General features: G+C 45.6%; 1 protein-coding gene across 2 annotated transcripts in view; it reads right to left on the bottom strand.

Moving 5' to 3' along the window:
* Window positions 1–16,666, bottom strand: part of FAT1 (FAT atypical cadherin 1) — a 127,257-nt gene that overhangs the window by 12,682 nt on the left and 97,909 nt on the right. For both annotated transcript variants that reach the window (XM_045821178.1, XM_045821179.1), the window contains exons 11-22: window positions 16,240–16,436; window positions 13,745–13,898; window positions 12,276–12,509; window positions 11,063–11,452; window positions 8,996–9,210; window positions 8,560–8,697; window positions 5,731–5,874; window positions 5,087–5,284; window positions 3,896–4,697; window positions 3,628–3,759; window positions 1,277–1,434; window positions 188–650 (exon numbers count right to left, since the gene is read on the bottom strand). In XM_045821178.1, coding sequence (XP_045677134.1) covers window positions 188–650; window positions 1,277–1,434; window positions 3,628–3,759; window positions 3,896–4,697; window positions 5,087–5,284; window positions 5,731–5,874; window positions 8,560–8,697; window positions 8,996–9,210; window positions 11,063–11,452; window positions 12,276–12,509; window positions 13,745–13,898; window positions 16,240–16,436 — 3,225 coding nt within the window. The remainder of the gene's footprint in view (window positions 1–187; window positions 651–1,276; window positions 1,435–3,627; window positions 3,760–3,895; window positions 4,698–5,086; window positions 5,285–5,730; window positions 5,875–8,559; window positions 8,698–8,995; window positions 9,211–11,062; window positions 11,453–12,275; window positions 12,510–13,744; window positions 13,899–16,239; window positions 16,437–16,666) is intronic.

Raw genomic sequence — 16,666 nt, 5'->3', positions numbered from 1 at the left:
TGCTGGGAGGAGCTCGAAGCCCTGCTCTGCTCTCCTGTGTATAACTCATACCATTCAATGCCAGCACGGGAGCAGTATCTGACCATAGGATTTGAAGAAAAAGAAGAAACACAAAAACACGGGGGGAACTTCCTCTCCAGTGCACACACGTGCAACACTTACAAAATGATGACGCCAGGAAGCCTACCTCCAGCAGGTGAGGGGCTGCAGACGCCTCCGTTCTGGCAGGGGTTGCTGGAGCAGTCCTCCGCGCCCGTCAGCGAGCACCCCGGGGACACCCCCACCCACTCCTCGATGTGGGCGTAGCTCCTCGGTTTGGTGTTTAAAGGGAGCTCCTGCCCGTTCAGATAAATGGAGTCCATGCAACCCCGGAAGCCGTTCCCAACTTGGGGGCTTCTTCCGTGCCGCGTGCCTTGCTGGCGCACGTGGCCACCGAAGAACACGTGGTGATCCAGGTTCAGGGTCTTCAGGGTCCCCGGGGCCGTGCCCGACGCCGTGTGGACCTGGTCTAGGACCAGTCGAGCGTAGTTGCCGTTCACTTCCAGCGACACCGCGTGCCACAGCCCGTCGTTGACTTGGATGCTCTGCACAGACACGATGCCGGGGCCGCTCCCGCAGTCGAACTTGTACTGCAGCCTTCCGTTGTGGATCTACGACAGAGACAGGCACGGGTCACATTAGTCGCGCAGGGTCTTCGAGTCCAGCCTCTGGTCAAAAACCGGGAGGAGAGGTGTGGCTGGCAACTGAGGGCAGAAAGTTGGTAAGGCCTTGCAGGTGAGGACTACGGACCTCACGCTTGATGGTTCCCTGTACAAGTAATCACGGGCCTCGGGGATGGAAAGTTCAAGTGCCCACTACACAGCCAAAAAGCACCGGGAAGTGACTAATAACTGTTACCTGAACAACAACCAAAAATAGCATCAAGTAATATCAACAGTCCAAAGTTAATCATGCTTAAAAAAATAGAAAGCCAGGCAAGAGAATGACCACTTCAAGCTTACGCAGGATGTCTCTATAAAATTAGTAAGAGGTAGTATCACCGAGTTTACATGTTACCCGTCACGTGTACCTAAAAATGTTTGTGAGAAACAGAAGTAAATCTCCACACAGCGTAAAAAGCTTTTCACCCCACAGTCCCAAACCTGGATAGGTATTGATGAACTAGTTACGTGAGGAATTTAGCCAGTTTACTTCATTTTTTTCAAAAACGGACGACCTGAGCCTAAAGCAGGATTCGTATCTCTCCAGCCTCCCCGCACCTGCAGCAGATACGCACCTCCAGGATGCTGTAGTCCGTGCCCCGCGCGTACATGACCACCGCGTGGGCCGAGTACGTTCTGAGCCGCAGGGTCAGTTTCATCTCTAATTTGTTTTCATTTTCCTTCAGACGGTATTTCACAAAGCTGTTGCCGGTAAATGTTACAGATGAGCTCCCTGTGAATCGGAGAGGAAAAAATGAATCAGAACCGAGATGAAGCATATTTTTAAAAGTGTGATTGCATCCCCCTCAGAGGCCGACCTAAGTTTTTATTTGATTAGAATATTATAAAATTCCATTCAATGAGAAGTGTCTAGCTGCTTAATAAATAGCACAGCATAACTTGTTCTCCTTTTGGAAGAGAATTAGACTACTATATCACAAAGAAATAAATTCTAAGACGATGAAAATGCTGACTATAAAAATGTTCAATGTAAAATTACTACACGGCACTTTGGGAAAATAGTTACATGCCCTCAGGGTGGTTTGGGAAACCTTCTGAAACAAGATATAAAACAATCCGATCCGCCCAAATGATGAAAGGATATCAGTCTCCAGAGACAGAAACTGTAATATAAAATTATGCACAACTGACAAAATGGAAATTAAATTTCAAAATGAAAAAAGATGCTATTAAGCAAAATCAAAAGATTAATATACACAATGTAATTAAAAAGGGCAAAAGATCTGAATAGACACTTCTCCAAAGAGGACATACAGGTGGCCAACAGACATGAAAAGATGGTCAATATCACTAGTCACCAGAGAAATGGAAATAAAAACCACAAGGAGATACCATCTCCCACCTGTCAGAATGGCCATCATCAATTAAGTCAACAAAGTGTTGGCAAGGATGCGGAGAAATGGGGACCCTCACGCGCTGTTGGTGGGAGTGCAGGCTGGGGCAGCTGCTCTGGGAAGGAGCATGGAGGTACCTCAAACAATTAAACACGGATCTGCCTGTTTACCCAGTGATTTCACTTCTGGGAATTTATCTGAAGAAACCCAAAACAACCCCATGTTCCCTGCAGCATTATTTACAAGAGCTAAGATTTGGAAGCAGCCTACGTGTCCATCAGTAGTTGAGTAGATAAAAGAGCTGTGATACATTAATACAATGGAATACTTCTCGGCCATGAAAAGAAAAAAAATCTACCCATGGTTGGACCTGGAGAACACTATGCTAAGTCTCATAAGCCAGTCAGAGAAAGACAATTGCTGTAGGATTTCACTCATATGTGGAATATAATGAGCAAAGCGAACTAACAAGCAAAACAGAGACAGACTCAGAGAGCAGGCCAATAGCTCTGGGGGGGCAGGGTGGAGGGATGGAGCAGAAAGTAAAAAAAAAAAAGAGAGAGAACTCATGGGCGTGGACAACGGTACGGTGACTGCGGGAGAAGGGGGGTGGGTGGAGGTGGAAGAGGGTATGGAGGAACAACTAGCAAAGAAAAATTATGATTAAAGTATTTTTTTAAAAATAAAAAACAATCAATATCCAGGCAGCAGAATGCACATGAGAACAATGCAACGCACACAGAGCTCACACACGAAAACAAGAGACAGAACAACCCACACAGTCAAGGGAAGAATATGAGTAGGCTGGTCCCTGCAGGAAAAACACGAACAGGCGAAGAACGGATGAGAAGGTGACTCTCACAAGCAGCCCGAGAAGTGCCAAGTAACAATAATCAGATAAGCACTTCACGCCCATTAGAAGGGGGCATTTATTTTTTCGACTGAAAACCTTCAGTACCGGCAAGAGACTGGGGAATGAGACCTTCACACGTGACAAGAAGAAACAGGAACTGGTATCACTTTTTGGGAAACCAACACAATGGTTTACACTTCAAAATTCAAGTGCAGCTCATCTCTGATGTAGTAAGTCCTAGTTGTAGAAACGGAAGCACCAGTACCCGTAGGGAAACCTACACAAGGACTCTTTTTTCAGAAGGAAGCATTTCAACCACCTGAACCTCTGCTCATAAAGAAAAGGTTGAATCATGATGGTACAGCCCATATCACACTGTTAAACAGCGAAAAGCAGGCAGCAGAGGACTGTGAGATACGACTTCGTAGTTGCTTTTTAAAGAGAGAGGATGTGAGAGAAAAGGCCATTCGATCTGCACACACAGGTCCGTGTGTTTACACAAACCCTGATGAGAGAGGGAACGCTTCGAACCATCGATTCCGGTGAGTCATCACGTAACAGGAAGGAAAAATTACTACTATTACACTTTACTCGTCACTGTGCTTGACATATTGTAACAAACATAATTTTACCACGCTTTTTGACTCCGTTAAAGAAGATACGAAACACTCCAAGTGACTTTTTAGAACAAAAGTATGCCTCATCACTGGACTCTCACCTGGGCACTGACCCAACTTGCCACCTGGACAGACACAGGTGTACTTCTCCTCTCTGGGGTCAGCGACACATTCTGACCCCTCTGGGCACGGGCTGTCTTCGCATCCGTGATGGATAAGCGGGCATTTTCCCTCTTTAAGAAAAAATATATAAAGAAAAGAGGAGAGGAGGGAGAGCTAATTAGTAGAAATTTCAAGAGAAGGATGTCTCACGTGCAGCCTTCTAGGACTGCACCTGAAGCCATACTTGCATACGGCTGTGGGTGTTACCTTTGCAGAGACACACAGCCGCCCTCCGGTGGCGGGGAGTCACGAAACTCAGCCTGGCCGTGCTGTGTGTGGACATCACGTTTTCATCCACAGACACTTTCTCGTCACAGAATTTCCGCGGGCAGTCCAGCCCCGAGCAGAGCCTCTGGAACACATCCAGGATCCGGACACCGATGATCTCCTCGATGTCGGCCACGGACGCATTGATCTTGTGCAGGAGCTGCCTCGTCGACACCTGGGCACTTCCTGATCTCTCCACAAACAGCAGGACGTCCAGGTGGGGGTGCGGCTCCGCGGGCTGCAGGCTCACCACCTGAATGTCGCTCCTCCTCACACCCAAGACGTTGCGGAGCGCGCGCTGGAAGTTGCGCCAGTAGTCCCCAACAAACTCCTCCGGGGTGAGGTTGGCGAAGCGGATGGCGATGGTGTGGTTCAGCATCTCCTGTGTCACCTGCCGGACGTGCACGGTGATGTCGGCCACCGTGGTGAACTTCCCGTCCGTCACGCTGACGTTGAGCAGGTACTGCCCTAGATCCAGCTTCTTGTGTGCGATCAGCTTGCCCCCTGTGCTGGAAACGGAGAAGAGGCTGTCCGTCTGGGGGTCCAGACTATAGGTTAGAGTGTCGTACACGTCCTGGTCTGTTGCGTGAATCTTCCCAATGACGCCGCCTGAGTATTCCTCTCCAAAAGCAGTGATGAAAATCTCTAAGGGCAGGATGGCCGGAGGATAGACACTCTCTTCGATGACCCTGATGTCAATGTAGGTCAAAGATGACAACGGCGGCTTTCCATTATCGGCCACCTAGGAGAAAACATACACAAAAAAGTCACCACTGTGTCATTGTCAACAACTTCTTACAAATGTATTCACATCATTCAAGTTCTTAAAAATGACCAATTATCAGGTAGTTATTTCTCCACATTAAAGCATATTCTTTGTAGCCTTTTCACTAATTCATATTGAAATTGAGCTCCATGATAAAGTAACCAAATGAATCACTGAGCCCCTAAAAGTGCAGTGGAGGAGAAATGAAGGCAGGGAGAAATGAAAAAAAAAAAAAAAGACAAAATAATTCTACACATTTTTTGTTTTCTCATGAAATGTAAGCTGTTTACGTACAAGACAATAACCACCAAAGCTGCTCACTTCTAATGAATCCACAATGAAATCACCAAGAAGGACAGCAATACCTTCACACGCAGTAAGTAATGATCTTTCACTTTCCTGTCGATGGCAGCTGACGTCAGGAGGACCCCTCGCTGGTTAACCTCAAAGGTGCTGTCGTCATTTCCGCTCTCAATAGTGAAGAAGAAGGGGGGGCCGTTATGCGAAGAGTCCTTGTCCGTTACCAACAGTTGCAGCACACTGAAACCCACAGGCTTGTTTTCCTGCACACCATGAGACAAATACAGAAAGAAATACAACTTTCAACAAAACCAAACCTTCATGTTAAGAGACACAGGTGAGTTTTCTACAATGTGAAATGTATGAAAAGCAAAACGCATTGCTGCTCCATGTGAAAGGAGGAGAGACAAGAAGGGGGGGCTGTGATGAGGAGTGGGGGACAGAGGGAGGGGGCTTGTGTGGTGTGGGGAGGGAGTGGGAGAAGCGGAAGGATGAAGAAGCGGAGTGGAAGAGGGGAATGGAAGGAGGGGTGTCTGAAGGAGGAGCAGGAGGGAGGAAGGTCAAGGAGGAGAAGCAGGGACAGAAGACGACGGGAAGAATCAGGGTGGCGAGAGCACCTTAAAAAACATTTCAGACGAAGAACTGAGGCCGGTGAGAGAGCTCCTCCCCGAAGGGCTGCGTTCAGCGCCCCTCGGCACCCCAAGGTTACCTGGATGATCACGCTGTAGTTCTCCCTGGAGAAGACCGGCGCGTTGTCGTTGACGTCCGACACGTCGATGTTCACCGTGGTCGTGTTGGCTCTGGGTGGGCTGCCGTTGTCAGACGCCTGCACCGTCAGCGTGTAACCTGAAATCTTTTCAGAGACGAGACAAGGAGATGGTGTGTCCAAGGCCAGACAGCAGGGTTGGTCACACATGCCCTCCTGACAACCCAGAGGGGCAGGTCTGAACACCTGCCATCATTTGCTACGTCCGGTACGCAGGCGGGCAATTCCGCAGGCGGGCAATTCCCCAGCCTGCGCAAGTACACCGCCGCCAACGACGGGCCACACAACGGGCAGTGTCTGCGCCGCAAGAAGAGACACCCGGAGCTGGTTAGATTCTCTGATGCCTCTCAAATCTGTACTCACTCTGTTCCAACCTGAAAACTTTGTAGATCTAGTAACAAAGATTTAGACTGAATTTGTATGATGAGAAAAAAGAACGTTAACATGGCTAAAAGGCCATGGTACTAACAAGGAAAGTGACCTTCCCTGATGTCACCCTCAGCCGCAAGGGGACAAGCCTTTGAGCTGCTCCCCACCCTCGGGTGCTTACTGACTTTCAACGCCTCTCCCACCAACTTTACACTTGGACTGCAGTCAGCTGCCTACATTTTCAGAGATGATCTCTTCATGACTTCGTATGTAAAAAAACGGAGTCAAGTAAGACAGCTTCCTTCCCAGGGCAGCTCCTGGTTGGGCTGTCTCTCCCAGAACGAGGGGCGGGAGAGGCCGGGACCCTGCCCACACCCCGGGGCGTGCTCTGCAGAGGGTCAGTCGGGCAGTAACTCAAGCGGCAGAGGGTTCCAACGGGGACCTAGCTTGGGAGACACTGCTGGCCACCTCGTCTGCTACCTTGCGACGGACATTACTGGTTTACTAAAGGATCTGAGAAATTCTTCCGTGAAAAACACTAAATGTTGTTCTGCCCAGCAGTACTGCAATCCTAAACATCACGGTCGTGCTTCCTAAACTCCTGTCAACTTCCCACCCCAAAATAACAAGTCACTGTAGATTTGGCCCCATTTACCCTCCTCTGCCTTCCCTGCTCCCCTTCCCCCCGGGGAACCACCCTATTGTCGTCTGCATCTATCAGGTTTTTTGTTCGTGTATTTGTCTTGTTTGTTCATTTGTTACTTTCTATTTTATATCCCAGTAAGTTTAGTAAAATTAAAAAATAACAGGTCAGAAATGGAATTAAAGAATTGAGACTTCAATGAGATACCGCATCACTATCTCCCCCAAGCCTCTAATCTCAGACCTGCCCACTCTTGTTCCGGAACTGCATCCTGTATCATCACCATTGTCCTTCCAGCTCCCCAAACCAGGGCTTCCTTCCCGTCTCCACCTCTCCGAGGCAGCTCTGAGTGTGAGTGTGAGTGTGAGTGTGTGTGTGTGTGTGGGGGGGTGATTGGGTGGATGGATGGATGGATGGATTGAGGAAGGGGCGGGGGCATGAATGGATGGACAGACAGATGTTCAGCCTGACTGGCCTCACCTCATCTGCTCACATTTCTCTCGACACTTCAGATCACTTCTATAATCATCTCCAGAGGCATATGCCATATGTACGTACTTCCAGCTTTCAAGTCTCAAGCTTGACGAAAATCTCCAGAGAATGGCTGAATAATTTTACTCAAATATGCCATTTCCTTCTAAAAGCTAGTGTATCAAAACAAAACCACAGTCAGCCTTGGCTGGTACAGCTGCCGGCCAGCGAACCAAGGGGTCACTGGTTCAATTCCCAGTTAGGGCACGTGCCTGGGTTGTGGGTAAGGTCCCCAGCTGGGGCGTACAAGAAGTAACCACACAGTGATGTTTTTCTCCCCCTCTCTTTCTCCCTCCCTTCCCCTCTAAAAATAAATAAATAAAATCTAAAAAAAACCCCCAAAAACCCCCACATTCTATAACCTGTCCCCATGCTGAGTTCATGCCCTCATGAACCTTCCTGCTCCTCTGTGACGGCACCAGCAGCCACAGCGAGACTGGAGAAAGCAGCCACCCACAGCACTGCGCTCTGAGGATTCCGTCTCTTCCTTTGTGAAGTTTCTGCATTTCTCTTCACTCGTCACTGCTCCCTTCCCACTCAGGCTCTCGTTCCCTCACCACGGACTGTCACGGGTCTTCCTGCCTCCCTGGTCTCTCGCTAGTCTAAACAACACTTGGACCTGCTGTAGAATTCATCTTTCAGCTATGTCTCCTGTGAAGATACACCTGGGCTCATGAATATTCAGTAACTCCCTCATGCCTGCAACATCGAGTCCTAATTTCTCATCCCGGTTTTGAAGGTGGTCCAAAATCGGTTCCTAAAACACCCTTCTAGCTTATCTCCCTCAATTCTTTGTATGATTACTGCACTCCAACACAATGGAATAAAATCACTTAAACACAGCCACCGGCTTCCTCTCTCCATGCCCCAGTTCACGCAGTTCCTCCCAGGAGATTCCCTTCTCTCAGCACCTACGGCTTTCCAAATGTCTGCTAGCGTTTAACACCAGCTTCTGGCTCCACAAAGGGCTTCAGAACACTGCAGCCAACGGCAATTTCTTACTGACTACAAAATTTTATCATCCAAGCTTCATGTAAGTACAAAGCACATCTCTTATATTCTTACTACATTTTCATACTGTAATTGCTTTTCAACTATTTATATGTTGCCGGTAGGTTCTGAAGAACAAGGCTGGTTTTACTTCCCACCGCACTGGCAGACGGAAGTACTTCTATTTATTATTGACTTGGTGATTGGTAAACACTTGAAGCCAAAAGTCCTTCACTCACTGTTTCCCGGTCCAGAAGTTTGGTCACTCTCACTTCTCCCCTGGCAGGGTCAATTGTGAATGGACTTCCTTGATTGCCGTCTATAATTGAATAGTGGATGTGGCTGTTCAAAGGTCCATCGGCATCATCAGCCATAACCTAGAAAACAGGACACTCCTGCTTAGGAGACAGTTGAGGCAGGGACAGAAGTCATGAAGCAAATACCCAATATCAACAGCTAGTTGTTGTAACAAGGCAATTACTTATAACAGAGTCAGTAATTGCCCTAATAAAAGACGTTTCCGTATCTCCACAGTATTTTTGAATAAGGCCACCACACACACACACACACACACACACACACACACACACACAAACGCATCGTAGTAAAGCGAACGAACAGAACAAAAGTCTCGCAGAGATCCAGGAGGGGGAGCCGTGGGGAGCAAACGCGCACCGTGAGGACAGGCTGCTCGAGCACGGCATCTTCGCTGATCACCGCCGTGTAGGGGTCTTGGCTGAACACCGGGGTGTTGTCGTTGATGTCTGTCACGTTGATGTTCACCGTGGCGACGTCACTCAGGGAAGGTGTGCCTCCATCGGTGGCTTCCACAGTCAGGTAATACTCGTGAGAGCTTTCGTAATCCAGATTCTCGATGAGAAATACGGCCCCTGGACGGAAAAATCAAAGTTACTCCCAGCACTTTAAAATGCCACCGCTTCCTCCCACTGTGACTGAAACGGACATGCTTACGTCAATTTCATTTTCACTTCAAACGTTTACTTACCATTCATGTATATTTTCTAATTTTTTAACTCAATATTTCAAAATTATGAAGTTGCCCATCTCTGATCCTCATTTCTCTTATTTTCCTGATACTCGTTGTGATATTTAAATTACTTTCCTTATCAATACCATCAACATCTCTGCTATAAAAATGGCATTTGTTGTCTGTTTTAAATCATAGAGACTTCATTCTAATTTAATAAAACGAAAACATAAAAATGCTTCTCTTTGGCTTTAAGTTTCCTTTTCCTTCTCATACTTTTTATTTTACAGAAACATGCACCTTTTTTGTGAATCTCGAGAATAGCTATTTTCATCCTATCATTAAAAAAATCCCTTTGTGATTTACCAACTCTTTTACACCTTTCCTTTTCACCTCCTTATGGTCCACAGTATACTTCAAGAGCCCTAAAAGTAAGTTTTATGATATATGTTAAAAAAAACATTTTAAAATGGCACCCTCACACACTTACTCTTCACCTGAACTAGCTTCACACAGTGAAATACAGCTGGAATGGAGCAATGTTCTACAATGTTCTAAGACTCACAGCTAGTTTGGCCGCAGGTTAACAAGACTACAGAAGTGTTTACGCAGCGAAGTCGAAGCTCCTGTGACTTCTGACCTCGTTGGCACTCACCCAGCCACTGTGACTCGAAGTGCTTCAACTGTTCTGTATAACTAGTGTAATAAAAACAGCCAACTTTCTGAATTATCAGACACTCCCTTGAAAAACTAAGATAAGGAGGTGGAAGCGACCTCCCACGAGTTCCGTACGGGCGATAAAAAGGAGCCACTCCTAGAGGTCGGTCCTCTACTACCTTGCAGTCTTTATCTTCGCTAATTCACTACACATCTTACATCTTTGCTAAATCACTAGAGTGTGATACTTTAATTTTCAATTTAAAGTGAATTTGCTTATAGTTATGATAGGTACATCAGAAATGTACATTGTTATGCAGAACTATAGTTTAAAGTCTTAGAAACCACCTTAACCCAGCAATTCCACTGCTGGGACTATATGCTAAGAACCCTGAAACACCAATACAAAAGAACCTTTGCACCCCAATGTTCATAGCAGCACAATTCACAATAGTTAGGTGCTGGAAGCAACCTAGATGCCCATTAGTAAATGAATGGATACATTTACACAGTGAAATTCTATGCAGCAGAAAGGAAGAAGGAGCTCCTACCCTTTGCAACAGCATGGATGGAGCTGGAAAGCATTATGCTAAGTGAAGTAAGCCAGGCAGTGAAAGACAAATACCATCTGATCTCACCTTTAACAGGAAGCTAATCAACAAAACAAAGAAACAAGCAAAATATAACCAAAGACACTGAAATGGAGGACAGGCTGACAGTGACCAGAGGGGAGAGAAGAGGGAATTTCAGGGGAGAATGGGAAGGGTTTATAGGAACAAGTATGAAGGACACAAGGACAAAAACTAGGGGGAGGGTGGTAATGGGAGGGAAGTAGGGAGGGTTGGGTGGGTGGGCTGGAATGGGAGTAAAAGGCAGAAAACTGTACTTGAACAATGATTAAAATTTAAAAAATTAAAAAAAAAAAAGAAACCACTTTAAGTCCCACTTAAAATAACAACTCAGAGAAAACTTGAGTCTTATCTCTTGGAGTACCTACTAACAATCTGGGATCAGTCCCTTCGTATCAGGTCACGTGCTGGGCAATCTGCGCTTCCTGGCAGAATAAAGGGAGTCCTCTCATTTACATGGGGAGTTACCTGTTTTCGGATTGATGCTGAATTTCCCATGCTCATTCCCACTGATTATGGAGTAGGTGATCTCGGCGTTGGCTTCAATGTCCCGACTGGCTGCGTACACCTGGAGGACTTCGGTTCCAACGAGCATGTCCTCCGACACCGAGGCACTGTACTCGCGGTATTCAAACACAGGCGGGTTGTCATTTATATCCAAAACGGACACGACAACGGTGCTGGTCGCCGTCAGCCTCCTCGGCAAACCCTGGTCCGTGGCTTTCAGAGTAAGGGTGTACACGGCTTGCAGCTCTCTGTCCAGAGGCTTCTCCAGCTGGATGATTCCAGATAACTCGTTGATGGAGAACTGCCCGTCTGCAGAGTCCAGCAGCGAGTAGGCGATCTTCCGGTTCAGCCCTGTCGAGACATGGCGCCCTGTCAGGATGTTTTCTTTCAAGGAGTTTAAACAAATTACATTTTTGAAACAAACAAACAAACAAACAAACAACCATGTAGCATACATATTAAAAAGGAAAAATGCTAACATGTGTTATTTAAAAATTCTTATGACTATGATCTTAAGAAAGTAAACTTCTACATTAACAACTTGCTGAGTAAAGTACTTTTTAAGACCATGTTTTATATAGACTTAGGCTATAATACCCAGCAGATTTTTTAAAGTCTATTTATTTACCTTCAGTGCCAACGCTTTACTTGAAAACTTACATTTTTGTTATTCTTCTAATTATTAGTATGACTGCAGAAGTTATTTTTATTCTCTGCTCTATAGATAGCCTAGGCTTTTATTTCTCCATAAAAATTCGAAAGGCTTATAAAACTATAACATTTAGAGCATTTGCTCCTGTTATGTTCCTTTGATACTAAAATCTCTTTAAGTCACTAATGGTTTATTCATGAAATACCACGTCATTAACTCAATGGGATTGCAGGCCAGTTAACACAGTCACTAACCGGAATCTGAGGGACACTATAGTTATCTGACAGCAGCAAGGTCAGTAGGCACAACTCCGAGACTTCAAATACTCATTAAAAGTGAATTCATTATTCTAAATATTTCCTTCCATTTTTAATGCTAAGGCATGAAATAACAAAACGAGGATGAGTTATTCAACACGCACGAGGTAAAATAATTAAAGCGCCTGTGTGGGGGATGTGTTTTCAAACAAAGGTTCCTAGGATCTTGGAGCGGAGTCTGGAGACAAAGCCCTCCACGCGATACCTGCATCGGCGTCCGTGGCCTGCACTCTGGTCAGCAGCGTCCCGGGCTCTGTGTTCTCGAACACGGTGATGGTGTAAGGATCGGCGGAGAACTCGGGGGCATTATCATTCACGTCTTCTAGCGTGAGCACAATGTTGGCTTGACAGAACCGCCCCCCGCCGTCGGTGGCCTTGACTAGAAGATGATAAACCGCTTGCTCCTCGCGATCCAGGGGGGCTAATGTTTTCAGCTCACCTGAAAACAAACAAACCACCATGAATGGACTCACTTGAAATTTAAGGCGTGAACTGCAACACTAAATCTCCCATCTTCTCCTTTTCCCTTACAATTACAAAATCTGAATGACAGCCCTTCTTTGGAGAGCAGTTGCATGATGACAGTCAGCCGCTGTGTGCGTACAGTGAGCTGCAGGCTTCCAAACCCTGCAGGCGCCAACTCCCTTGGCCATAAAGATCTCGAGGCTAGGACCTCCTGCACTACACGTCATGTCACAAAAGCAAAATAGCTACCTAATTTGCCAAATTTCATTTTTTTAAAGATTTAATTTATTTTTAGAGAGGGAAGGGAGGGAGATAGAGAGAGAGAGAGAAAAACATCAATGTGCGGTTGCTGGGGGTCATAGCCTGCAACCCAGGCATGTACCCTGACTGGAAATTGAACCTGCGATGCTTTGGTTCACAGCCTGCGCTCAATCCACTGAGCTACGCCAGCCAGGGCGGAATTTACATTTTTAAGAAATGACTCAAAATATTAGATTCATAGCTTCATAATTAGTTCTTTGGTAGGAGAGAGCTTAATAGAAATCTATTGCTTGACCTCAATTTTAACAAAAGACAAATTATAAGAGGAAAACAACCCTAGCAACTTAAAGATGAATAATATATCATGAGTTATTTTAGTGAATATGCTAAATTATAAATTTATGCTAAAAAATTTGTGAATACAAGCTATATATAAAATGGATAGTCCTGGCTGGTGTGGCTCAGTGGACTGAGAGCTGCCCTGCAAACCAAAGGGTCACCAGTTCAACTCCCAGTCAGGGCACATGCCTGGGTTGCGGGCCAGGTCCCCAACTGGGGGTGCATGAGAGGCAACCACACATCGATGTTTCTCTTTCTCTTTTCCTCCCTCTCTTTCCCCTCTGTCTAAAAATAAATAAATAAAATATTAAAAAAAGAATAAAATGAATAAAGTGAAAGCTTGAAATATACTTAAACTTCTGAGTTGTTTTTTTAAAATAAAAGGTGACATGAACAATTTTAAATCCTTGAGTATTGATTTTTTAATCTCACACCCAATTTTACACATTACATCGCTGTTTAAAGTCCTAAAAGATGACAATTTTGCAATATCCAAGTACATTTTTACAAGAACATGTAATTTTTCAAATTCTATGAGTGATCTAAAAACCACCCATACACATGATTTTATTGAAACACAATTAATTTTGCCCCAAACTCTATCATTACCTGTGTCTGGATTTAGTTTGAACTTTTCTGCACCTGGCCCAAATAACGTGTAAGTAATTTCGGCGTTGGAACGGATGTCTGCGTCCGTAGCAGAGACCTGCATGATCAGTTTCCCAGGAAAGGCGTCTTCTGGAATCGTGTCTGAATAGAATGTCTACAAAAATTTGAATCAATATTGTTAACAGAAAACAGTGAGAGTCAGCATGACTGCCAAGGGGATAACAGAAAGGAAATCATTTCACTTTGGCCAGAGAACACATAGGAAATGACTCAAGTTGAAAACCCAAGGAGCTTTCAAAACTACTTTTCTTATGAAACAAGGAGCCACGTAACAGTTAACAATTCCATGTTGCTGAAAGAGTCTGATCTGACATTTAACCTACAGAGTTCTGAACACAGTGCTTCATGTCTTTGACTCGGTTTCCCATTTAATTTAAGTTCTAATGAGAAAATATGCCTAATTCTCCACATTTACCCAAGGATTGGAGAGAACAGATGCCTGTTACATCATATCAATGTCCAATATGGAAATTTATTGTTTGCAATCGTTTTTAACATAGAACCAAATGCACACAGCTGAGAAACAAGTGTGCTTCACGCCAGGGAGAAAACAAAGGTTCCTAAGGCTGTGTGATCAAGCTGGCCCCTCTGTGACCTGCTCTAACCTCCCTCTCCGCATGCAACCTAGCTCGCAAACGAAGGGTTGTTTCCTCTTCCAACTATTTAGAAATCCATGCCATAAACTGAAACACAAGACAGGTGAGATTTTGCTGAATTTATTTTCTTAACCCAAACTCAAGTTTAGGTGAACGGCATTTTATGACTCATGGAACGCAATGTTTTACAATACTGATGCTTTGAAATGCACTAGCGTTCTAATTTTGTTTTTTCCTGAAGTTGATAGGGTATTACATTGAAATAATATGAAAAGTGTTAGAAAACAATAAAACACACATTCAGTCTCTGCCTATAAGATATAAATATATATATGATACCCCACGCTCCGAAGTGCACGCACACGGGCTGGAGTGAACTCTCAACGCCTCAGAAGCTCCACGCCCGTCCTGACCAATCAGAGTGAAGCAGTGCGCACTACCCTGAGAGCAGCTCTGTTCTGGTCCACAGCATCTCATGCTCACCGCACGCAGCCTTCTCCAGCTGCTCAGTCTCTCTTCAAGATCACTCTCCCCTAGACCCAGCCTTCCCTCGCCCAGCCACACTCCTCTTCCTCCCTTTCACTGTCCACGTCGATTTCTGCAGTGGCGCCCACTGTTTAACCTAGAGCAAGCACGTGTCCCTCTGCATCATGAGCTCAGGTCACCATCTCTGAGACGGTCACAATCCCAATGGTCCATTTCAACTGCGGTCACACCCTGCTCGCCTTCCTGCCTCCCCAGACTCCTTTGCTCTCGGGAACCCCCCTCCGCCCCCGACAGCTACGTTCTCTTCCTTCCATCTCCAATTCCTTCTCCTCCCTTCTCCCTTGGGAAATACCTATCTGCTCTCTTTCCCTTTTCCTTATTACCCTCTCAAGTGAATGCAATTGTCAGTTATCCACAGAAACGGCCGAATTTGCATATCCTTCCCTAATATCCACCCTCAATTTCACCATCTCTAAGCATCTAAACATATTCAGCTTAATGTCCCATTAGCTTAATCTCAACAAATCCGAAGTGGAACGCAATGCGCTTCCTCTAGAAGCAACCCCCCACCCCCACCCCGGCTTCTCTTTGGTCTCTCCCCTTCACTCCTGTGGGAAGCATTCAAGTTGATCTTGACTTGATAGGGCCTTGATAGGGCCTGCTATGCTGTCACCTCCAGGCAGGACCAAGTAGGTGCTCCAGGCCTCTGCCCTATCCCCCCTCCTTCTGCCACCTCACCCCTATGCTGCCACTGTTCCTCCTGCAAATGGACAGAACACTACCAAACTCACCTGGCCTTGAGAAACTCCCTCCTGGCCATGCTCTCTCCACCTTTTAACTAGAAAAGGACTCCACGTCCCCATCTGCCCTGGGAGAGAGGCCCAGTGTTCACGCAGAATGGCGGCTCCACCACTGTGCGAGCCACACTGCAGGCCTCGCAGTGTCTCGAGTGTGTTAAGAGTGAGTGCCCCAAAAACGGCGAAAGCAAAACTGAACCCTGTACGAAGAACTGCTGGCCAGCTGTTCCCTCCAAAAAACCCTCATCCCCAAATAAAGGGAATCTCTTCCTAAACACTCGGCAGGGCATTTTCGAAGTTAAACACGACTGCAATCCGGTCCATAATTTACGGCATTTTGAACGAGTCTGAACTATTCAGCACTCCCTGAAACAGTCCCGACGCTAACCCGTCTCTTGCCCCATTTCCCACTCACCTGTGCTTGGCCAGTAAGAGGTTATGACCTGAAACACATCTCATCTCAGTAACGCCATGGCCTCTCGGGACGGCCCTACTGGTAGGTTTAAGAAAGAAATCCGAATTTGTAATCGAGGAATTTAGAGAAAGAGTGGCGTACCTTTTCACAAACTGGACTGTTGTCATTTGCATCAAGAACTTTCACTTCAACTATTGCTTTTGATGAGAAGGTCCCATCCGTTGCTGTGATCGTCAGAAGATAATTGTCCCTTTTTTCCCTATCCAGAGGTTTCTTCACATAGACCTTCCACTCATTCTGTATATTTTCAACAGCAAACTGCCCCAAAGGATCCCCTCCTATTAAATCAATGGAGGAAGATGACAATCAAACTTGTTGAAATAAAGGAAGAAATAAGTAACATGAGAAATAAGTTATACAATAGATTTGTAATGTCACGGTTTGAAAGAATTAAGGTTTTTAATAATTACATTTGAATTTGGTATATTAGCTTTCCCATTAAAATTTTATTTAAACACAGCATTCAGCCAAATAAAATATAAGGACTACTGAATAATACTTTAGCCTA

This window comes from Phyllostomus hastatus, unplaced genomic scaffold (assembly GCF_019186645.2).
Source record: "Phyllostomus hastatus isolate PE091 unplaced genomic scaffold, TTU_PhHast_1.1 phas_scaffold_46, whole genome shotgun sequence".
Lineage (NCBI taxonomy): Eukaryota > Metazoa > Chordata > Mammalia > Chiroptera > Phyllostomidae > Phyllostomus > Phyllostomus hastatus.
Note: the sequence above shows the minus strand (reverse complement) of the source record. Positions and strands in the feature narration are given on the sequence as shown.